The sequence below is a fragment of the Pyxicephalus adspersus genome, chromosome 6, assembly GCF_032062135.1.
Source record: "Pyxicephalus adspersus chromosome 6, UCB_Pads_2.0, whole genome shotgun sequence".
Taxonomy (NCBI): domain Eukaryota; kingdom Metazoa; phylum Chordata; class Amphibia; order Anura; family Pyxicephalidae; genus Pyxicephalus; species Pyxicephalus adspersus.
This window is the reverse complement of record NC_092863.1, coordinates 7,257,852-7,282,481: the sequence shown is the minus strand read 5'-3', so window position 1 is coordinate 7,282,481 and position 24,630 is coordinate 7,257,852. Positions and strand designations below refer to the sequence as shown.

The 24,630-nt window shown below is 39.0% G+C and overlaps 1 protein-coding gene across 5 annotated transcripts in view; it reads right to left on the bottom strand.

The window, feature by feature from the left end:
- Window positions 1-1,305: 1,305 nt before the first annotated feature.
- The window catches only part of MYT1 (myelin transcription factor 1), a 43,466-nt gene continuing 20,141 nt past the window's right edge, over window positions 1,306-24,630 (bottom strand). The window contains exons 4-24 of one of the 5 annotated variants that reach the window (XM_072414385.1): window positions 23,952-23,985; window positions 22,962-23,024; window positions 22,415-22,674; window positions 20,757-21,575; window positions 19,133-19,267; window positions 18,902-18,992; window positions 18,360-18,470; window positions 17,690-17,904; window positions 16,503-16,708; window positions 15,816-16,085; window positions 15,563-15,717; window positions 14,730-14,831; window positions 12,451-12,513; window positions 12,268-12,336; window positions 9,938-10,000; window positions 8,866-8,949; window positions 6,767-6,988; window positions 6,096-6,187; window positions 5,463-5,566; window positions 5,001-5,144; window positions 1,306-4,457 (exon numbers count right to left, since the gene is read on the bottom strand). In XM_072414385.1, coding sequence (XP_072270486.1) covers window positions 4,317-4,457; window positions 5,001-5,144; window positions 5,463-5,566; window positions 6,096-6,187; window positions 6,767-6,988; window positions 8,866-8,949; window positions 9,938-10,000; window positions 12,268-12,336; window positions 12,451-12,513; window positions 14,730-14,831; window positions 15,563-15,717; window positions 15,816-16,085; window positions 16,503-16,708; window positions 17,690-17,904; window positions 18,360-18,470; window positions 18,902-18,992; window positions 19,133-19,267; window positions 20,757-21,575; window positions 22,415-22,674; window positions 22,962-23,024; window positions 23,952-23,985 — 3,443 coding nt within the window. In that variant the 3' untranslated portion in view covers window positions 1,306-4,316. The remainder of the gene's footprint in view (window positions 4,458-5,000; window positions 5,145-5,462; window positions 5,567-6,095; window positions 6,188-6,766; window positions 6,989-8,865; window positions 8,950-9,937; window positions 10,001-12,267; window positions 12,337-12,450; window positions 12,514-14,729; window positions 14,832-15,562; window positions 15,718-15,815; window positions 16,086-16,502; window positions 16,709-17,689; window positions 17,905-18,359; window positions 18,471-18,901; window positions 18,993-19,132; window positions 19,268-20,756; window positions 21,576-22,414; window positions 22,675-22,961; window positions 23,025-23,951; window positions 23,986-24,630) is intronic. The other 4 variants (XM_072414387.1, XM_072414386.1, XM_072414389.1 and 1 more) reach the window with 4 other exon arrangements.

Here is a 24,630-nt window from a genome sequence, read left to right as displayed (position 1 = left end):
ATTTGAAAATGACAAAAGAAGTCCAAGAACAATGACACACTGATACTTGGGGTCCAGAACAATGAGAAAAAGACAAATGGGGTCCAAGACACCAAGAACCCAGTTTTAAAATACTGATGTTTTGGAGTCACATAAAATAACAAATGGGCACTTGGGGATCCCAGAACAAAGACACGCCCATATATTTAGGACCCAAGAATATTAACACTCTGTCAATAAGGACCCAGAGAGGGGCAGCACTATAATGTTGGGGTCCATAGCAATAACATCATGACACTTAGAGGTCTTAACACAATTACACTCTGATACTGGGGATCTATAACAATGACATAAGGTCTTGGAATAATGACATATGACACTTTGGGGTCAACAGGAGTGATACAGTGATATTTGGGGTTCACAGGAAAAGGACACCCTGATAAATAGCAGTCTCAGAACAATGACACCCTGACACTTGGGGTCAATAACAATGGCACACTGATACTTAGATAAAACAGTAATGTTTCAATGTAACATAAAATGAAAAACTGACACTTGGGAGTCCCAGAACAATGACACATAGGACCTGATTTATTAAGGGTCTCCTGGGTGATCCAGAAAACCTGGAATGGATCTGGTCCAGGATTTAAAGGATGAATGGTCCAGGATGATACTAGATTAATTTAAAATCACAGGATAATTAGTATGGCATTGTTTTTGGCTCCAAAGTGTATGGCACTGTTATTGGATTCCCACATCAATGACACACTGACACTTCAGGGTGATAGAACAATTATACACTGACACTTGGGGGTACTAGAACAGTAATACACTGACACTATGATAGAACAAATATACACTGACACTTGGGGGTACTAGAACAGTAATACACTGACACCCGGGGATGATAGAACAATTATACACTGACACTTAGGGGTACTAGAACAAGTATACACTGACACTTGGGGGTACTAGAACAATTATACACTTACACTCGGGGATGATAGAACAATTATTCACTGACACTTGAGGGGTACTAGAGTAATTATAAACTGACCCTTGGGGTGTACTAGATCAATTACACCCTGACACATGACGGGCGATAGAACAATTATACACTGACACTTGGGGGTGCTAGAACAGTTACACTTGGGGTCCAATATGATACTTTGGACATTAGAACAATGACACACTGGCACTCAGGATCCAAGAAGAATGTAACATGAGATTAGGTACATGTAAACGTTTTTCCCAAGTGCTCTGGGTCCTTTGCTCGATGCGTGTATTTTTTTAAAATGGTGCCGAAAAAAAAGAGACAGCTTTCCGCAAGTAGAACATGACCTTTATTTCTGAAGTGAAGTCAGGTTGATTTTTGAAAGTTCCCTGAGACAGGAATCACAGTATCTGAAAGATTATCACAGAACAACAGCAAGTCAGCCTTGACCTTCATTGCAACCTTTTTATTATTAATAATATTATTTTTTTTTGTTTGTTATTTTACTTTAAATATTAACAGGAATTTTTTTCTCACATAAACAATCACAGAACAGACTCACAAACATGACAAAATAAATATACAAGTTCACAAGTTCATTTTCTTTTTTTTTTTTTTTTACTTAAATAATTAATAAATAAATACAGCATTTTAATATACTGTTGTCAGTGCCTGGAATATCGTGGCCCTTTTTTCACGGTGGTGAAAGATGCAGTAGATTGTGAAAATTTACCACTGAAACTTTCATCAGCCAAAAAAGGGATTACATAAATTAAACAAAAATTACAACAAATAAAAACGAAAGCAAAAAATAACTTTTTTTCCCCTTTGCCCAATAAAATGAAACTAAACAAAAATATCAAAACTCCTGCTTTATAAAATATCTTTAAAAAAATCCCATTGCTTAAAAGAATAAATAACAAAATATATAAAAAATAACTAGGTTTCTTCAAAACTATTAGCTGTAGATAGTGTCTTTTATTTTTTCCCATGGAATATAATCTGTCAAAAGTTTTTTTTTTAATTTATGTTTTTCTGTATTTTTCCTTTTTTTTAATTTTTGCTCTTTCCCCTTTATTGACATGTGGTGTCCAGTTAAAATAGGCAACAAAAAAATGAATAATTTAAAATAAATGTTAAATAAATATGACATGTTCATGTGTGGAGCGAAAGAAATAAATTACAACAGAACTTGTTACAAATTAAATAATTTACACAAATAATTAATAACTATCACTATGGGTTTTTTTCGGTGGAAGTGCAGCTGTTCTACAAGTTATTACGCTAACTTCTTCGTATTCACTAACCTCGTGGATTCTAGTTACAAAATTAGGGCTTTATCTTTTTTGATTTGCAAGTTTTTAAAACCAGACATATAAGGAAATAAAATTCTGGATTTTTCTTTTTTTGCTTGTTTAATTTTGCCCAACCGTTGAAAATTCTTATCCACGGAAAGCCTCGGTGCACTAGTCAGTAGTTCTCGAGTTCATGTAGGTCTTAAAGTGCACAGTGAGAAGTGAAATGATTTTTTAGGACCCCCCCCCCCATCAGTGCTTTGTGTCATGCAGTGACATTTTCAGTATTTAGTATCCCCCCAAAAAATAAGATTATATAGGTGGAAACGAGAGATGATAATAAGGTAAGGCTGGACATAGCGAATTGATTTTTTTTTTAAATGAAAGAAAACACTTAAAACTATTTTTGTATCTCTATGCCTAAATACAATAACCTATTATCTTTGTTACAAAATAAATATAAAATACAAGCTGTTCAGAACTCTGTTGGGAGTGGTATTATTTACAAGGAAATGATTCCAGAACTTTGGACCTGATGAAGGTCGCCTAGTGTTTTTCACTAGCGCTCATAACCACGGGTTTTAGTTCATGGCCAAGACGTAGATATTCATGACTTAGCCATAGCTAGGTTCAGGCATAGGTTATTTCTTTATCCTTCTTCAGTGCGCTGCAGGCATGGGGTTTACCTGTTTATTGTATCTGGTTAGCTAAATTCCAGACTTATAATAAGTTATATGCATTCGCAATTGGATTCAGGACTAAGGCCCAAGTATAGTTACATGCTTAGCTGTTACTGGAAAAAGATTTAGGGTGTCTACTTGGTGAACAGATAAAGATCCCTTAGCTGTAAGTTTTATTGGAGAATAAAGACAGGTTACCTGGTTTCTAAATTTCACAGCTTGACTTCCACTGTGGCATAGCCATGGGTCACCTAGTCATTTACCTTTCCTTTAAAAGTCACCTAAAAGCTGTTGAAGGCCTACTAGAGAATTGGAAAATGTATTGCAGTTAATATACAACTGGTTTTCAGCTGCTTTCCTGAATAATAAAAAAAGAATTAGGTTAACAATAACAAATTTTACATTTAGGCACAACAGACTCCATAAAACACAACGGATATTAATGCCCTCGTAGGCAGGATGGAACTATTTTCATTCAACAAAGCAATGGCAGCCGAACAAAAGGCACCCCATCCTACCTGCAAGATGCAAAAATATCGCTGCTTTACGATTCTTGCACTGCAGCACACAAGGGACAAGAACGATACAGAATTTGAAAAAAATCATAGACACGGTAACATGACACAGAGACCTGGCCATCCCACATCCACTTGACATAGGCAAATTCATGTTTTAAGGACGTTCACATCAGCAATGCATTATGAAGCGGCTAGTTACCGATCTCCAACTGCTCATAATAGGGTTAAGACACACGCAAAAAAAAAAAAATAGGAAAAGAAAAAAGCGCAGTTGGTAACTCCAAAAGCTTTCCCTGAGAACCGATAATCCTTTGCGCTTCTGTCGTAATTATAGAACTGCTCTTCAAATGTTTCTTGCAGGAAAAAAAAGTAAAAAAAATAGTGAGGACTCTTCTTGTGTATAATACTTTGTCTTTATCTTCCCCTGCCAGACTTCGTCACAACAGAACACAATAACTGACATGGCCCAGACAGTGCATCCGTGAAGACAGCAGTCACATTTTGGCTTCCGGTTGAGTACGGTCCATGTACGAATCTTAAGATATTTGCCACAGTCCAATCATTTTTCCGGGTCCTTGTACACAGGACGAAGATGGTGGGGGATTGCATTTGACCGTTATCCACTCAATAGGAAACCTCCTTTTTGCAAATGATCCCCAAATTCTGTCTGGTAGCCACACACAACTGACAAAAAAAATGCAGTTTTTGTCCAACTTTTTGGGCTTCTTCATTTTTTTATTTTTAATTATTTTGGTCCTTTAAGTTTTGATTCAAAGCACAAACCGTGAGGATTTGTGAACCTGAATACTAATTGGGAAAGTCCATCTGTTCCCTTTTTATTATTTTTTTTTTAGACCTGAATACCTTTAACTGCTTGTTTGATAGTTTCAAGCAAAGCTTTGTTCTCGGGGTTTTGGTAACACTCTTTGTTACTGTACATGTCAGTGAGGGTGTTGACATAGGCATCGAAATTCTGTTCACTGATGGGCTCCTGTTGGTAAGAGCAGAGAAATAACAATATTTAAAAAAATTATACATATATATCTATAAATGTAATATTGTGGTGTTTATTCTTCATTAAGACTTATATTCTAGGCCAGTGATTCTCAACCAGTGTTTTTCCAGAGGTTGCAAGGAGTTCGATGAGCAATGAGCAATTTGTACCTCTCTGGTCAGTATAAGGGACTCCAATGATCTTTTTGGCTATCCCTAAGGGAGACATTCTTCCCAATGGCCAGCAATGTAAGAGTCAATCTTCCAATTGACCACCATGCTGTGGATATAATAATAATAATAGTGGTACCCTGAGGTCTTGAAGGGTATTTCCCCCATGTAAGAAGTTCAAGAAAGGCTGTCCCAGAAATTTTAATTTTGGTAGTTTTTAGGCAAAAAAAAATGAATGGGAAGCACCACCAAATAGATTATTAGTTCTATAAACCAATTTTTGGTGTAAGTAATTTTCTGTTTGTGACTGGAATTCTGTCTTGTCCTTAAAAAGAAGTTGTTTGCGTTGATCTGTGAAACAACAACTTACCAGGTGTGGAAGGCGAATGTTGGTAAGACTTCGTATGAGGGCCTGACTTAGTCCAGAAAGTTCTACAAATAGGGCCTCGTTTTGCTCTTCAATGACCTTGTTTTCCTCTTCAATGTTCTTGAGATTTTTCTCCATTGATGTTATCTGTAATAAAAAAAATATTAATGGTAAATGTAATCTTATAAATCAGTAAGACTGTACTGAAGTCTAATTATAATATTACTGAGAAGGCAGTTTGTCTATTAGCTATAGACATTACTAAGAATGCAACCTATCTATTCAATATACCAGTGACGTCACTGAGAATGTAACTTATCATATTATTAGGGATTGAAAACATCACTGAGAATGCAATACAATCCATTCACTGGAGACACCATTACCACATAGCATTTGGTTGACGTAGCTATCCTATATGCTGAATTTCAAAGAATTAGAGTGGCTTCGATAAAGGTCACTGACCTGAGACTGTAGGTTCACCATGTCTGCTTCCATCTCGGTGTTGGACTCTGTGAGCTCGTTAATCTCCTTGTTTAGTTGTTTAATCTCTTCATCGTTCTCCAACACTGCAGGAAAAGCCATATGTCAGGAAGGTGCAGGAATCCAAACCAAATGTTAATTGGCATTCTTTATAGAAAGCTCGATTCTCCATCGGATCAATATTTAAATATTTATTTCATGATTATATTTATATGTTAAATCTGAAGCAGTAAATCCTACAACTGGACCATTTCAAAGCAAATTCAGCCCCCTATTTTCATCCTTCTATCTCCATAACTATGTGCAAAATGGAAGTGTCCAAAACATTGTACATTTTCTTCTTTTAAAACTTTCTTTTCTTCTGCTAATTTAAGGTGCATAAATCTCCACATACGAGATTTGAAGAACAAATTTCTATGAGACTTTTGCATACATAGGTGAAAATGTTGAAAATAGCCTGTTCACACAATGGATATTACTTTAATTTTAGATATAGTGGTCCTTTTAAAACAACTTATAAAGGTGAACGTTGTGGGCCACAAGCAGTTCTTTGTGGGAAAGTGGGCCACTGTAAAACTTTTGATTTCTGCAGGTTATGAACTCCGAAGCACTTACCATCACTGGTTTTGAATTTAGTTCCTAGAAGCTCATCACCTGAGAGTTTTCCCTTTTTGGAAGCAAAAGAAGCCCGTGGACAGCCAGACAAGCTATGAATAATAAAAAAAAAAACGAGAAAAAATTAGTATAATTTTACAATAAGCAAAGATTAATGGCAGACACTTAGATAAATTGCAGAAATAAGATGCAGTGCACCTTGGCAGGGACAACATCCTCTAGCATACTTTTGAGCAAGTCAGCACAAAAACGTACTTTAGCGTTTGTTTCCCCATTCTTAGGCCACAATGACAGCTAGCCCAATGCATCACTTGAGTCTACACTGAAGCCTTAAAGTATGTGGGATGTGGACATCTTAAAAGGCTTCAGTACAATTCAATACATGCACAACAGCAGGAGGCAGTTTATCATCAAGTGCTGTGAAAATCTGTAAGTCACGGCTTCCAAAATTCAAGATGGCAGCACAGAAGAAAGGAATCACTGTAAAGATTTGGGTGAGTCCTAGTTCTCTGAAGAACTGCTCTATACCCTTTACTGAATGGCTTTCAAGAAGGTTGTGAATATCATTGTGTTTCAGACATGATGAAGGTTAATGAGAGTTTTTTGATCATCTGTTGGCTAGGTGTATGGCCTAATCAATGAACATCAATATATATATAAAGTTTCTTTACCTGCGGTGGGTTAAAAAGCTTCCATTTGCATGGCCTGATCCATCGCAGCCAGGGGTTGGGCAGGTGGGACCCTCATTTTTCAGAGACTTCCAGGAGAAGGCAGATCCGTTGAGTGTTCCTTCTTTCTGCCTGCGAGCAGCTAAGGGGCAGCCGGATGCACTGCGGTGAGATGCATATTTTCCACTGATGTGTCCCAGTCCATCACAGCCAGGCACTGGACACCTGTATGGAAAGAAATATGTTATATAAATGTTGGACACCAAAAAATATTAAACTCATAATCAATGAAATACAGAATAGCCAAGGGCTTGCCAGCTGTGCCTCAATGGGAAGATTTTCCCCAAAAACAAAAAATCTCCTGAGTATCAAATTGTCAATGGAACATGTGTCCTCATTGGAAAATGACCAATGTATTGGTCAGATTGAAAAGACAGATGAAACAACAGGAGAGAATCATATCGGAATACCTAATACAAGCTGGGTTTCATATAGCCCAGGCAATTAAAGGCAGGTATACACAAAGTACTTTCTTTTTCCCTTTAAAACCTGGGCTATGTTGTAAGAAGTAGAGTTTTAAAGAGTCCTCTTTAAATTGTAACTCTGTGCCGCACAATTTCCTTTTATTATTGTCATCGGCAGGAACCCAGGAAAACATTGCATGTGAGCTGATACATTTGCAAGCAAATTAGGAGATCCTCAAGGGAGGGAGAGCGCCACACCGCTCCGGCGGTTAATCTACCAGATTTACACGGCTGTTAGAAACTTTATGACATGTTTGAGGAAATAACTCACAGTGTTGAACATCTGTCTGCTGTGCCCCTTCCACCCTTGGAGGATTCCCTCTGATATGCTTACAGAGACGCTCTAGTCACAGAAAAAGATCTACCCGAATAGTTGTTACAGAGGTTACCAGACTGTCATATCTCCTTCTGTGCAGCCAGTCCTTGCACTATCAGTGTCTCTGTATATAGCAGTTTCATCTGTGACACTGCCATTGCTGCAATAAATCCTCCCCAGCTTTCTCTAAGCGTTAAAACCTTTTCTAAAACTACTATCATTTCGCTTGTGAACATTTACACACGTTCACCTTTATATGTAGCGTTCCCATGAAAAATGTTTCTGCTTGTCATGTGTGGGTAATTGCAACGAGAGTAATTTGGGTTAACATCTGCGATGGTTTCTTTGAAGGATGATTAACGTGGCGGCAATGGGTTTGGAATTGCTCGTTGCCCAGTGGGTGGCTGCATAGCTCAGTCTTGTTCCTGAGCATCTCGTGGTACCCCGTCGTTGCTGCAGAATAGCTTCCATTCCAGGAAAGTTAGCCCAACCACTGGGAATGACTATTGATAGAACGCTGCTCGCCTGCCCCTGAGGGACAGAGGCACTTGGCAGCTGTAGGAGTTCATAAATGTGTCGCTTCTATGTGATTCCCTCACTGTGGCGATTGTCATTCGCTGCCCATGGGACCCTGCCATCTAAATGAGTTTCATTTTTCATCCCTGGCTGATATCGCCCTGGTGTGTGCCATTACTGAAATATGTAAATGCTTTAAAAGGTGACACCCCAGTGATTACAATATGTAAAACTGTAGTCCTTGCACTATATTCACAGCAAACCTAGCAAAGCAGCAAAAAATCTAAAATTCGGCTGACATATGGGGTGCCTGCACTTCTTCCAGGAATGGAGTACCGTGGGCTCAAAGGAAATGTACAAAATGACATGACTGATGTTCACCCAAAGAGAACTGACAGCACTGAACCAAGGAGGAAACCTTGGGGAAGGATTAGAACCTTTGTGTCTTACCCGGGCAACTGCTTACCTTGTTTCTGGACCTCTAATCACAGGGACAAGAAGGGAGGTAAATTATCCCTAATGGCGAGGGGATCAGAGAAATATAAACCTGACAAAATGACTTACTTACCTAATGTCTCTGGTAAACTTAAAAAATGGCTAAAGTTGTCAATATTTTTTTAAAATTTACATCAACTTGCCTAACCTTTATGGTGGTGTCACAAAACTTACAACAATGTCATTGCGTTTAAAGCTCGGCAAGCTTTTTTGTTAGTTTTATGCTGAGCACGTTCCCATGTGATACTCACTTCAGCAGTTCTGGGTCGTCCTTGTCATCTTTTGTGGGTGTAACCTTCATTCCGCTTTTCTTGGCACGAGGACAACCTGACAAGCTGTAAAAGGAAAGGAGAGGATGTAATTATTGCCGTACGGTGCCCTGGGATAACGCACATTTTATTCCCGTGATTCTGTTTACCTGAGTGGCCTAGCAGAAACTACAAGGAGGGTTCTAGGGGGAAGTATGGCCAGTGAGTCAGACACTGCCAGGTCCTCGGGGCAATTAAACCAATCACTCTTCTCAGAGCTATACAAATGTGAAGGCTTCTCATTCCAGGAATGACATCAAGTCATTTTTTGCTAAAAGATTTTCAGTTTGGAAAACAATGCTTTCATGAGATGTCAGAATTTGGTGAATGATAAAAGTTGGTGTATCACTTAGTGACCAAAGTAATGAGCTTTTCATACTTGAGTAACCAAGTCTGTCCATCTGCCATGGTCAATACAATGGGGTCATATTCTCTTTGTAGGTTTATCATAAATAGTAGGAAACACCAAAAAAGAGGATGCTAAGGTGGTTGGAAACAAAGCCACAAACCATGGTAAATTCTTCAGGAAATAAAGAAAGCAAGGACTTGATATCATTCACTAGGCTTTATCTATACCTAACATAACACTTTCACAGAACCAGAGGGAAGGTCCACCAAACATCTAATATTTGCCAGACCTCTTAGTTTTACCATACTAAGCAAAGTCAACATGGCTTTCTTTCTAGACTTATTATAATATAAAACTATTGTAGGTATATTGTATAACCTGCAGAGAGAGGAACTCTAGGAGATTAAAACAAACTATTTTGCTGCATCAGTAAAAGGAGGCCCACAAAATGACATGACTTGATGCTACGCCTTGAGGAAGCAACATCTACATATTCGATGTTGCTTAACATAGAACAGATTTGGCTTAATAAGCTGCTGTGGGGATCATGATGCAAGTCATGGAAAAGGTTATTCCTGTAGGATTTGGGTACTTGTATTGGAAGGTGGTTGTAGTAACGTGGCTCAGGATATAAAAGGAACACGATGACATCTCGGGGGAACATACCTCCGATGAGACGCATAATTCCCTGTAATGTGTCCAGACCCGTCACATCCTGGAGTGGGGCACCTGGAAAGAACCAAACAAAAGAAGGAATTTAGGATCCCAGTTTAAACAAACATTCACATGATATGTCTTACTTTCAGTACAATAATAAATAATTTTGCATTCATTAGTGGAATATGTTTATGTAAAGAACAGATGTCAAGGAATCACAAAATTGTGCAAGACAATGGTGGACAATATAGACAGTATGTAGCTGTTTTATGACATATATACTGCACAAACTATCATCACAATACAACAATGAATATTACAGCTGATGGTGAAATTCATTTTTTTTGCAATAAACTACAGAAAACATTTCATGCAAGCAGCAAGGCAATTAGCCTTAAAGAAAAATAGACAAAATCTGCTTAGAGTTGGGTTTCTCCATCACATAATTTACAATATATTGAGATTGTTTTGGAGATTGAAAGGTTGTTTCCACCTTTTTGGGAATTCAGATGGTTTAGGCAAAATTAAAGAGACAAATCATATCTTTATTCTGTGTTAGGCCGGTACAGGAAGGGAAAATACACATTGTGCCCGTGGTGTGTTCATGCTATGTGTTGGCTTGCTAACTACAATGTAACTGGGAATGGAATTACAATGAAATATTCTGAAAGAAGTTGGATTCTTTCTGTCATACTGGTTTACCAATCATGGAGCTATTTTATTCATATATAAGTATGATTGTTTATTAAAATTAATTTACTTATGGTTTTTCTGTTTTCCAAAGTTGGGAACATTCTTTTTAGACACCTTTCTCCTACAACCAGCCTTACCAGTGGCAGTAAGTTCAAAGGATTGGAAGGATTTTTTACTATTAACTTTATATTTGAATTCCCATGTCTTTTAACATTTTTTTATGTACAGTGTCTTTAATCTCACCCATCAAATGTTTGAAAAAGAGTGGTGGACACGCTAAACAACTGTAGGTTAAACCATGTCTTATGGTCCATGTAAAAATATTTAGTTGAAAATTTGCCAGACAATAATTCTTACAACTCAAAACCTAAATCTTACGGTATTGAACTGTATTTGCACTTTTAATTTCAGAGGTAACTGGGTGGAATATCAGGAGGCACAATGGATATTTCAAAACACTGTACAAATACCTCTTAGTAGGATGGATATAAGAATTTAAAAACATGAAAATGTATAATATTTTAATAATTTGGAAACTTGCAAAAAGGTGGAATTGTCCCTTAAAGTGCAGGTGTATTTTAGGTGAAACACAATGCTATGAAAGAGGAGCACTTTCCAATGATAAGCATCCTGAATAGATGAATTAAAATCTAACCAATGACATTACAAATTGCACAATGTAAAGGTCTACTTGAACATTCTATCCAATCTATATGCAATTAAGCAGGTCATTGTTCTAGAATGTGGTTAGTAGATCAAAAGGGAATTATACTAAGGACTAAGGCTACGTACACACGTGCAATACTTATCGTTGGAAAAGAACGACTAACGATCGATCATCTGATAATTAACAAAAAAAGTGAACAAGGACTGGCCAACGACACTGATTACCAAGAAATGTTGCTGGAAACGAACGTCTGTCCCGGTGGGATCCCGATGGGATTTGGTGACGATCGTTCGCAATCTATTGTATGTACGGTCGTTCAGTGACCGTGGATTGTTCTGCAGTACACTTTCTCCTGTACACGTCACTTCCTGCATCGTTCAAACGATGGCATCTAGCGTGTGTACACTATTGGTGGATTATATTTGAACGATCGTATCATTTCAGCATGTACAAATTTGTGCACCATACGATCGTTCAAAATAATCATGAATAATCGTTGATCGGTCGTTAATCATTCGTTTTCAAACAACATTTATTGCACGTGTGTACAGAGCCTAAGGGAACCAAATTTAACCTATATGCCTTGTTACTGATTGTCATGGCAGCTGCTCACAGTTGGGTTGTGAGGAAGTTAGCTGCAAAAAAAGAAATTTGGTAAACTATTTCACAAACAAACTTCGATCAGCTGTCATGAAACCATAAATGTGGAATGCTTAGAGCAGGGTCACGTATAGGCTCTTTGTTTAACTACCACCAATGACTTTATTTGAATGGAGTTTGCAGGGAAGGTTACTCATCTTTCCTACCCTTTATATTAGTAGCATACTGTACTGTGCACATTGATAGAGACAATCAAATTAGGAGAATCTAAGCAGATTTTGGCACCAAGCAGGAGGATATAAGAGCAGGGAAGAGGACAGGCAAAGGCAGCGGGAGTTGCAGCAGCAGCAAGGGTGAACGTATCTCAGTGCAAACATACTTGAGATCAGCAGAATGGGCAGCCATGAGATTTCTGAGACTCTTGTCAGCAAGAGGACAACCAGAAAGGCTGAAAGAGAACAGATAGAAATCCGGATAAGCAAAACAAAAAAAAGGAGAGTGCGGGATAGTACTAAACAGCCTGCAAGCCAAAGCGGAGTAGAGCATTAAAGAAATCACTAACCTGCGGTGGGAGGCATAGTTCCCTGTGATGTGACCGCTGCCATCACATCCTGGGGTAGGACAGCTGTGAAGAGAGAAGATTATATTAGCTTTTTTGGTATAAAATACACATCACGCAAACCTATCAAGTGTCAATGATCACATGACTAGGAGATAGAATTTACTAAAACTTGGACTTGCACTGCTTGCAACAACCAGAGTGCAGCTCATTTACCTAAAGCAAGTCGGACCATGAAACATCTGCATGAGTCGGACTGCATATCTTCTTTATTTTTGCCAGAAGGTAAATCACAGAGAGCCAGGCTCATTTAGAAAAATTGCAGTCCAGGATACTGCCCATAGCAACACTATCAGCACTACAAAAATTCAAGATGAATGATGATGGAAAGCATAATTTATTATTGCGTTTTTATAATTATGTCCCGGTAAAATCACCTTACAAGTAACCAACTGGCATAGTACCACCTGCCAATTGGCCAAAACCTGTCAGGTTTAGGCCTAGGTCCAAGTGAGGTAAGTGCAATTTTCAGAGTAAGGATAGCAATTATCATCCCCCTTGTGAGTGGTAAGCGGGTCATTATAAAAATTTTTAGGTGCTTTTTGTGTTGGTGCGTAGCCTTATTCCTGTATAAACTTTATAAACTTTAGCTTTGAAATCAATAAAAAAGACAAATGAGCTAAAAAAAAAAAAAAGGAATTGTTACTCCAAATAGACCAATTAGAATAGCTGTTTGAGTTTCATTGGTTGTTACTAGAACAGTTTTAGTTTTTAGCCCACCTTGTTTTTTTCTGGCTTTAATTTATGAGCCCCAAATGACAGCCAGAAAACGCAATGCTACGGACACTCATCACCCTCTAACTTAAAACGCAATGTGATCCTTAAAAACGAGAAATAAAAGACCACAAGATGCTTTGGAAGGGAGGTCGAAGCAGGTGGCATCCGGGGAATAAAATCTCGAATTACTCTCTCTGCGGAGTTAGATGTTCTAGGGTTACCTGGGCTCCTAAAATTAAAGTCTCATCAGTTTTCACCAGCCTTCTCTGTTCCAGGAAACCTAGCCAGGCAGATAATCATCTTATCTATTTTCTAACACGTTATTTCACACAAGGAAATTCCAACAAGATGCACAATCTGGATGGAAAGGGATGAAAAAGTGCAGTATTGGAATGACCACAAGAAACCTAGGCCGTAATCTAGTATATGCTGTTTGGAAGGGCTAAAAGATTATAATGGGGAGGCATATGTATTATTAATTTGGTGGTAACAAATCAATGGATGGGTGGAGAGAGAAAAAGTGGTAGATGGTTCAGGTGCAGCACCTTGTGACCAGCAAAGCTAGAACCTTCATCAAATCAAAGGTCTATAAGTATATTTTATAATTAGGAATGTACAATATATTGCTCAGGAATGCCTACAGGCTATTGTGATTAATCTGGAAACTTTTGACCTCTGTGTGTAAACTATCGACTGCAAATCTGCTAAATATGAAGAATTTCAAAAGAAGAATGAAATTAGGGGGTTGTGTATTTCATATTGTATAAAATGTAAAACCCATCTCCAGCAAAAACCTCCAGGCATTAGAAGTTCTGTCAGTATTTCACTGTGTGTCCTGAGAAAAAAAGTGTCTCAAAACAAAACCAAAAACCAAATGGGGAAATTACATATTTTGTTGGGAGTAAGAAAGTATGAAACCTATGCAAGGATTGACTTGTGTTCTATATCCTCATCTCACTCCTTGCCCAGGTCAAACAGAAAAGGTAGTAAGGGAAATCTCCCAAACAGGAGCAACATAATTTTAGCAAGTTCTTTGCCATCTGTTTAAAAAGGGGAGATTTTCTGCAACTTCCTGTCTAGGTGACAAGTGTAAGACACAACAGAAAAAGAAGAGACATACTGAAAACGTGAGGTTCTAAGAAAAATGTTTAGCCGGAGTAGGGTTTTAAACTCCCCAATGCCTTTAACAGTGCAAATTCATCAACCCACATAGTTGTTGCTTTACCAGTTCCCAGGAATCTTTCAAGATGAGCCATTAATATTGTTTCACGCTCCAAACATTGCAGTCCACACATTTCCTAGAGTATGTATCAACGCAGCAAAAGAAGCCATAAATGTCTTGGAGAATAGCAAGTCTGGTTTGAAGTGGAAAGCTAAATTACTACATTAGTTGGCCTATCGAGACAAATTTTGTAAGATCCCCAAACTCATGGTGCTCTTGTTGTGCAGATACACAGCTCCAAACAGCTACATCATTCTACTTTAAAGATTTAAGCAGAACTTACTCATTCAGGAGAGCTCCTGCCTTTTTTCCAGCTTCTCCCCCTTTTGGACTTGCGCACCCCCCATCACGTACTGGCCGAAAATCCCGTTGAGCAGCAAAATATCTGGGAAAATATCGGTTTCAAGTAAGTTCAACGGGAGGGCCGTCTTCTGCCAGACTTAAAGTGTACCCATCCACCTACACATGGTGGAGGCCGACATTTTAAAAGGCTTAGCCGTCGCTCACAAATAAGCAGCTGATAACACCGAGCGAGGGTCCAGCCAACATGGCTGCTGATGGGCTGCTCCATTGTGAGCACACGTTAAGCCTAAAAGATGTCTTTCTCAGCCTTGGGTGGGTGAAGGGTACACTTTAATGCAGGGGTACGTCTCGGCAAAACAGGGGACCCTTTTATGTTTCTTGGGGGAAAAAGGAGCTGACTTACCTGGCGCTCTAGGCTACAGATTAGGTCACTTTCTTGTGCCTAATTTGTAGCCCAGAGCAGTTGTTCACAAATGCAAAAAAACAATATCCTACAGCTTATCATTGTGCAGTAGTCAGTAGACTGAAGCCTGTCATCTTGGTGTTATTCAGTAAGTTATATCTATACCTCATATTTGAAAACCAGTATTAAACAAAAACATCCTAGACAACCTATGAAACTCCATCTTGTCCACTTACCTGGACTTCCTATCCTGCCCTTACCTGGCCTTCCTAGTATGTCATGACTGAACCTTTAGAAAAGTATCATGGGTTTGCCTACTAGTTAACCTAAAACTCACATTTCTGGTTCCCAGACTAAGCTATTTATCCATACACAATCTATTTACTTAAGTTCCTTTAAGTTTTACTTACGTCAGTAGCTCTTTCTTGCTGTCCTTGGAAAGAAACTTCAGTTTAAAGTTGCTAAGCGTGACGTCACCAGGATATTTGCGGTCTTCAAAGTTCTCCTCCTGCATCTCTTGATCATCAGCTTCCGATGAAGCAAAAGAAGCGCCGGCGGGCTCAGACTTAAAAGGAAAATTTCACAATTAAGTTTAACTTTTATGTTAATTTGTAACTCTGCATCACCAGACAGGGATGAAGGAACATGTCCTCCGCAACCTACTTCTTCCGGCTCTTCTTCCCGCTGGCGATTTGGCTTGGTGTAGTCGATGGGCCCATCCCAGTCATCTTGTCGGGAGGTCTGGCTGGACTGGGGTGACGTCATGTTGCTGCTGGTGGCACTTGTGCAGTTTTGGCGTTGGGACTGTTCTGGGGATTTCATACTGGGACTGCTACTGCAACTGCTGCTACTGGGAAATGTGCTCTCCCGTTTCCGGTGTTTGTTCATGCTTAAATCCAAAGTGCCATTTTCATCTACTTCAATGTCCATTGACTGCAACCACAGACAGATTTTTTTTACTAACTGGATAAAATCTCCAGAACAGGAAGGAAAGAGACCGAATTTGTCTATTGCCAATAAGTATAAATAACCAGCTGGAAACATATTTATGATTACATTCATTACCAATGGGACAGTTCTGCACTTTTCAGTTTTGGCTTTTATTTGAACATGAACCTTTCACCAACCTTGGTAATTCAACTAGACAAAAGGACCAGTATAGCCAACTATATAGGAAACTGAAACAACATACAAGAGTAGCTCAGCTCCACCCCTTTCCCCCCATTGTTCCTGTAACATGGCAGGTGGGCTAAAAGACCAATTAGAAAGGTCAGGAGGGGGGCTATTTTTTAATAAACAGGGGAATATGTCCATGCTCACGGAACTAATTTATTTTAGAATCAAACTCACTTTGTTTGGCTGGTCCTGCTGTTTCGTGCTAAGATTCTCTGGCATCTCCCAGCATCGGGTGGAAAGGTTTAAGATGGCTGTCGCCGCCATGTGAGCAGCCTCTGCATCATGGGTGTAGTCAAAACCAGAGGAGGAAGAAGAAGTGCTTTTAACATAACTGCTTGATGGGCTGTGGTTGGGGGATGAGGCCTTTGGATATGGTTTAGCTGTAAAGGATTATAAAGCAAATTAACATATTTTTGTAACACCATTGGTAACCAATAACAGAGATGAGGTTTCAGATATATGTGTAAGGAAGGAAGTTAATGCAAGGCATATCATTCAGAGCCTAGATTGTGATATATGGTTCCAGCAACTGATGTAGTTTCAGCACAGAACCAGAAATCCAAGTTTCTGTTTTTGCCTGAAGTTGCACTCTAAAATCCCTCTTAGATGCCTTTTGAAATCATTGACTACGAGGAGAGAAGTCTTTGTCTGCCTTGCATGACTTCATTTTTTCAGTGCAGTTACCCTAAGACATTCTCTGCTAACTAAGCATATCCTATTACGCTGGAGAATTATATTTTCCCATGAAGGAAAAAATGACTCTTTCATTGGGGCTAAAGCGAGCTGTCAGCAGCAAAGGAACATCTGGCTAGCTGCCAACATTGCCAATGTGCTGTGTGTACGTTCGGTCTTGGCAGCATAGGAGGGTGTGCCACTCTATTGCAACAACCAGGCCTGCGTGCGGCTTGAGTGCTCCTTGCTAAGCATCTGTGGCAGGATTACATAAGGCTCTTCGAAAGTAGGATTAGTTATGAACACTAAGGACTCTTGAGGCCACTGACATTCTTAAACCATTTTCCTACAGCTTCTGTGTTGCCTAAAGCTTCCAACAATGCTTCCAACTGCAGACTGCATCAAAATTCCAAAAAAAGCACAAAAACACAGTTTCTAATTAATATATATTCCTTCCAAAATCATAAAACAATTTTTCAGTTCAGCTGCTAAAAAAATCTGCTGAATCACTCATTAGTTAAAGGCTGAAATGATGAGGGGAGGAAAATTTATTTTGAATTGGGCCATATTGATGAAGTAGTGGGTTCCGAAATAAAATACAAAAACCATTTATGACTAATGTAAATAGCGATGGTTGTTACGGTTTTAATACCAAAATCTCCAGTACAGACTTGGAGTCTTTTACTTACATTTAAAGGCTTTGGGTGAGTTTTCGCTTGTTTGAATCTTTGGGGCAATCAGGCGTTTGCCGAAAACCTGAGCGTCGAAACTTGCATAATCGAACGTAACCTTGGAGTACTTTTCCAGTTCCTTGGCTAGATTGGCTCTTGGCGTTGCAGGAACCATATTGGGTCTGTAGCTGCCATACTGAGGAATCTCCAGCTGCTTTACGAAGCACATGGGCCTGTTGGATACAAGCAGGAACTTTGTTTATAAAATACTTTGAAATGTTCCCGGTTTCACAGAACTCCTTATATGTTTGGTTGGCAAGTTCCTTAATCTACGCTGTGTAATTTGCTATGTTTAGTTGTAAAACTAAATTAATAACTGGCTGTAAGAGACTTCTCTGTTATCTCAAGCTTCCAGTATGTGACAGACAGCAGGGGGTCTACAATGATGTGATCAGGATCATCTCTTTGTTTTTCAAATTCATCAGTGAAAGGGGTTACCTAGTCTCCAGATTACTGAAAGATGGGCAAATGGGTACAATGCATCAATGTCTGGATGGAAAACTGAAGCTTTAGAAGCTGGATTTGCACATTAAAATATCTTTTTTTGGATTTAGCAGCATCTCCCCACTTTCCCTTCACCCATTATTATGTCTATAACCTATATGTAGGCCATTTGCCCTTATCTAACCTGAGTATCCTGTCGGAGTTTGTGTTATTTTTGGTGAGATCTCCAGGCTGTTGTTGCTTCTCATGGGACCGAGCCAACTTTTCGGCTGCAGCGATAGGACATCCAGATAAACTAAAAAAAAAGAAAATGCTATTAAGTTTCATTATTGACGTAACTTGCAGTATCAAATTTACTTCATGTAATATTTAAAGGGCAGCAGTCTCAAAAATAACTTTTTTTCTGCTTATTCCTGGTCAACATTGGATAGGAAAAGATAGAATATACATATAATGAAAGGCAGGGGGTTCTCTCTAACTTTGTTCTCTTTCCAAAAGCCCTTTTAATCCATCCACCTCTCTACACCTTTAACTAAATTCTATAACAAGAAAACCAAAATACTTCTTAAAAGGAGGAAATTCTTGCCAGCTCATTAATTCACAAGGTTTTTTGTGCCAGTTAATGTGCTGAACATATTTCACATAGAAAGTTTTGTCATTATTTACATGTAAAATGTCCAATGGTCGATTTAGGAGAAATAGTCATTTAATTCCCAGCACAGTTACCTTCGGTGTGTGTTGCGGTTGCTGTTCACATGACCCTGTCCTGTACATCCAGGTGTTGGACACTTTAATACATTCTCATGCATGGCCAGGACTGTAAATTAGTAAACAGATAATGAGAAATCTGCACAAAATTTGGTAAATAAATTCCCCACATCTTCATCTTATTACATGTGGGTCTGTCACAGGTTATGTGTGACATTTGTCTCAGTTGGAGACAACAAGTATTCTTACTCTCTGGAGGGATCCTGTCCTTGTGAGGACATCCTGAGAGGCTCCTGTGATGGGGATAGAGGCCGGTGACATGGCCCGTGCCATCACAACCTGGAGTAGGGCATTTGATCTCTCGCTTTTCGGGTCTTGCTGCATCTAGAAAAAAAAAAAGGCAAATGTTTCATTTTCTAAATGGGGTGGAACCCTTTAAACAATACTTTTTAAATACATTTTTTGGAAGTATGGCTAAAGCCTAAACATTTCTTGATTCACTAAATAAAGAACACACAACAAGCTTCAGAAAAAATGTCATGTAAGGACCTATAAATCTGATTTGTATGTTATTTGTTTTTAATGTTATTCTAGTAGCCTGCAAAATACGACTCAGTCATCATAAAGATAGACCAGGCCTAAGTCAGCAAATTTTGAATAGCAAGCTTGCCTTGAGTCTTTAATTATTTTTCATTAAAAAAATATAGAAAAATCATATATAGAAAAAAAAAATCCTTCTTTATTACACTTTTATTACATTGTTTTATACAAGGTGCATAGGATGGGCCAAAGGTTTGAGGTCAAGCTGGTGTTAAAGATAAAATATCCTGGTATTACAAGCTCATAACTTTAATATGAAAAATATGCTATCAAAATAATTTAGGGGATCAGCAAAATTTATCAGTAGGAAAGTGCTTTTTTCAGAAAATTGATACAAGACACAACAAAAAAAAATCACACATCAGCTAAAAAAGACAGGGGAATCAATGGCTAGGATTGTTTTCCCCTCTCGGTTTGGAGGATCTGTTTCCGGTAAACCATCAGACGGCCTCGGAGGGATTATTTTACACGTTGTGTTCATGAAGCTCTCAGATAAGCGAGAACAAGCCGTGGAAGGGATCAAAGGCTAGTAAAATGCTTAAGAAGCAAAAGTTTTAATCACCCTTGGCAACAGAACAATGATCATTATGCCCAAGTGCATTACACAAGCATTTTAGAAAGTGTGTTTCCATCACTAGATAAAAAAATAGAACTTATTTTTGCAGAGTCAGAACTGTCAGAGCATTTGCTGATCATTTAAAGCTATACTCTGCGAAGATATGGAAAATATATATTAATAATAAGGAAGCAAACTAAAATTTCTGAACATCTGGAATGTACTGGTTATATTATTTATCATTGGTTACATGCCTTTCACAAGTAAATAAAAAGACAAACATTTTTTAATGGAACATGTGACTTAGTAATGACTACTCAATGTATTTTAAAACAAGTGATCACCAACCTATGTAGCTGCAATTGTTTTGATGAAACTTATCCTTAAAATGCAGAGCTTAAGTTCTTCTCAGAAGCTCATTCCACCCTGCATCCCCTTGCTCTGTGATCACATTAGAAATTTATGAAGAGGAGAAGCTGAGCTGTTTAGAGAAAGACTTGAAGGGCTTCAGTGCACCTGCTGTAAATTATACTCCATGTTGCTTGCAGCTATAGAGGTCAGTGAGGGTTTAAACGTTTATTTACTGTTTTTAAGACTATACACCTACTTGATATTTTGAGTGCATTTAAGTTGTCCTAATAACTAGCTAAAAGTACAATATTGGTCAATATATCATCTATAGTATGGTTTTTAACAAGAAATAAGAAACTAAATTACCATAAAAGCTTTTCCTCATGGTGTCTATTGATCTATTTTGCTTCTCATCAGATTGAAAGCTTTTAATGTTGTCCGTCGGCACCCTGCTAGGTTCCCGCACAACTTTAACTTGTTCAGCCTTCAGAGCTATCGCTTGTTCCAAAAGACCCAGGTTCCCTCGAGTCATCATGTCGTACATTTCAGACTCATCAGTCACCGCTGATTTTTGAGAGTGGTTGTCGTCATCTTTATCGTCATCCGACCTGACTTCCACAATGACCGAGTATTCAGGTTTTGGGCTGAACTGTCCTTCACAGTGAATTTTTGGGGAGCCCTGAGAAGCATGGGGGGCATCTTGTGTCATCATCTCTGATGTCTGTTCTTCTTCTTCATCACCATCTAAATCATCGTCATCCTCTTCATCAATGTCATCATCCTCTTCATCTTCATCCTCATCTTCCATGTCCTTTTTGCAGGTCTCCTCAGAGTTGACATCTTCTCGAGGCTCTAGACATGATTCACTGCTTCTTTCACTGGTCACCTCAATGACTTCTTCTGCATCTTCTGTTTGGATGATGATCTCTTTGTCACATACTTCCTCCACCGTCGCTTCCTCCACCTCTGGCTGGACAATCTGCACCACCCCAGAGCTCGGTTTGGGGGTCTCCAATTCACTTTCTGGCAAATGTCCTTCTGACACCAAGGTCTCTTTTGCAATTTGGCCCAGATTTAGGAGCGAATTGGCAATGATTTCTTGATAACTGCTATAAGTGGCTTTTGTGGGTGTCTCGTTGTTTGATGGTTGATCTTCATAGGTCTCTTTCGTGGAAGAGTTTTCAGCTGCAGCACAGAAAGAAAGAAAATAGGTTATCTTTATCGCGTCTGCAATTACTGCCTGAAACGTTCAGATCTGGTAATTATGCAGTTCAAAAGCACAGCTGGAACAAAAGCCTGATTAGCTATGTCACAGAGAAGCAACAAGAAGACTAGGTAATGGATAAACACCAAAATTACAATGATGATGTTTCTTAGAGAGAGACCCATTTGAAAGATTTTTGTTTGACACCTTTACGGCTGAAACTTTACAAACAGAAATCTGGAGCATACATTAAAGCATCAATCAAACTAAACATTAGGTCATATAAATGATTCGTTGGTGCAGTTACTGAAAATATGTAAATCCAGACCAGAACAGGGAAATTAGATGTACGCATTTATCTTGGGTTGTCTGTAGACTATTGATTTGCACCAACCATAGTTTTTAGCTACTGAAAGCTTTAAAGTCTTGGTGCCCAAACTATGGTCTGAGGGCTTTATGGGACCATTTGGTACTCATAGGTTCCAGGAGACCTTAGCCTTGATTCGTGAGGGACTGGGGATCTCCAAAACATTTATGTAACATGTTCTGCAGCATATCTGAAGTCTCCATCAACACCTGTAGCATGCAGTCAGTCTCTGACCAACTAATGTGACATCTCTGACATTGATATGGGTAGAGGGGACTCCTCAAAACAGTCACAGAATGTGGGTAAAGCATGGGACACTGGTGCAGAGTTCAGAGACTTACTCAGCAGTTAGCTACTTTAGGTACTTAGAAGCACATACCCAAAACTGAAGCAGACATTTTTAAATGGACCAACCCTTTATTAGTCATAGAAAGGTTTAGGACAAATAAGCACCTTCTCTGGGCTCAGGGCTGGGAGTCTCTTTGGGTTCAGTGCTTTCAGATTCCTCTTCTGTTTCTACTAGTGTCCCTTCTGAATCCTCTGTTCCTGATTCCTCATCTTTTACTTCTGTCTCTTCGCTGCCATCACTGTCCATGTTGTAACCCTCATCCATGGCCAGTTTGAGAGGATGGGACTTCCTCTTTGATGATGGGAGCTGCTCAGTCTCTGTGTCTTTCAGCTTGCGTTTTCGGGCCAGGGGGCAGTTCTGTAAACTGCAATACCAACAAAAAAACCATATTAGTACTGAAATTTATAGTGATCTCATGCACTGCTTCCTCCTTACTAACAAAGCTCCTATTGTTAAAACCAAAACTGAAGCTGGTTATCCTTTGACAAATTTTCTTACAGCAGTCATTTAGCAAGGATGCTGATTGCATTTTCCCTAATATCCAGATGGCCACTAGAGGGTGCACCACTTTGTCTCTATAGGACATATGGAAGTAAAATGTATCCCCATAAAAATCATTATATGTGGGTTTTATGCATAATGTAGCCTTACCTTCTGTGTCGTGCGTATTTCCCACTGATGTGTCCTGAGCCAATACAGCCTGGGGTTGGACAGCTGCAGAAAACAGAAGAACAAAGCACATAATTATGCTACACTGAAGCAAAAATTAACTATATCTGCTTATTTTTTCCCAGCTTACAGTTGTGCCACTCGCTTGGATCATGTTCTGGTGAACCATGTGACCCGGCCTCCATGTGTTTCAAAACAAATGAAACACTTCACCTACTTTAATTAATTGAGTGCTTCATTACCGTTTTATGGCTACGCTTAATTAAAGATTTGTATGTGGAGCTACAGAAGAAGACACCTTCCGTGCCGACATTAACTCGGTGACTGCATGAAGAAATAATTAACGAATGCTTTTTGACATCGTATGTGTGGAGGATGATAGCGAGGGGGAGGGAGGGACTCAAGACGCTTCTCATACTACATTTTTAATCACTGCATTCTTCTCAAATTTAATGTGTATACATTCTACTATTTAAGTAGCAATGAAAAAAAGGAAAAGTTATTAGAGACTGGTGAAAGAATCTGGCCCATCAATTTATTAGGGAACTGTGACATCACTAAAAATGCAGCCAATCCAATCACTAGAGACCAGTGACATCATTGAGAATGTGGCCTATCCATTCACTACTGCTTGGTGACATCACTGAGAATGCAGCCTATCCATTCACTAGTCACCAGTGACATCACTGAGAATGCAGCCTATCCATTCATTAGAGCCTGGTGACATCACTGAGAATGTGGCCTATCAATTCATTAGGAAACTGTGACATCACTGAGAATGCAGCCTATCCATTCACTAGAGACCAGTGACATCACTAAGAATACAGCCTATCCATTCACTAGAGACCAGTGACATCATAGAGAATGCAGCCTATCTATTCACTAGAGACCAGTGATATCATAGAGAATGCAGCCTATCTTTCACTAGAGACTGGCACAATGATAAGCAATGTATCTCATCATAACCCTTACCTTAAATCCTGTCCAATAATTTCAACTGGGATACCTGTAAAAAAAGCACAAACAACATATACACATTTACAAGAGCTTTCATGAAAAGTAATAAATTCTCTCCTGGGAAAGGGGAACAGGTAAGAGATGTGTGTAGCATTATTGGAAGTGTCAATAAAAATATGAAATAAGAAAATGGCAGAACTAGCCTAGGACTTAACCGATAATTCACCTCTCAACTATTCATCTAAAGATTCATGTGAATGTGGGCTCCATACACAAACCCAGTGTGTGTGCCCTGGAATCTCTTACCAGCCAGCCGTTTAGTACCAGCCCCATGGGACCCTTCACGCTATCTGTGCTCAGGACGTGAATCCTTGTATGTAATTAAAGGCTTTCCGGAGTTCACGCGGGATTAATGAGAAATCTGCGTGCATATTTGTTCATGAATCTAATGAAGTTAAATGGCCACTCTAGATAAGAACAGAAAGGGAACTCTTCTTCCAAATATGTTAGATGGGCCTTTTCTATGACCTCACTTTTTCTTGCTATATGCAGATTTTCCATAAAGGAGGTGACATAATTTTTTAGAACTGGTGTTATATTCTCGCTTTTAGTAATGAAAGCATTCCCAGTGCCAACACAGCTGCTGTGCAGGGGGTGAACATTTAGGAGGAATACAGAGATTACAGAGAGCAGA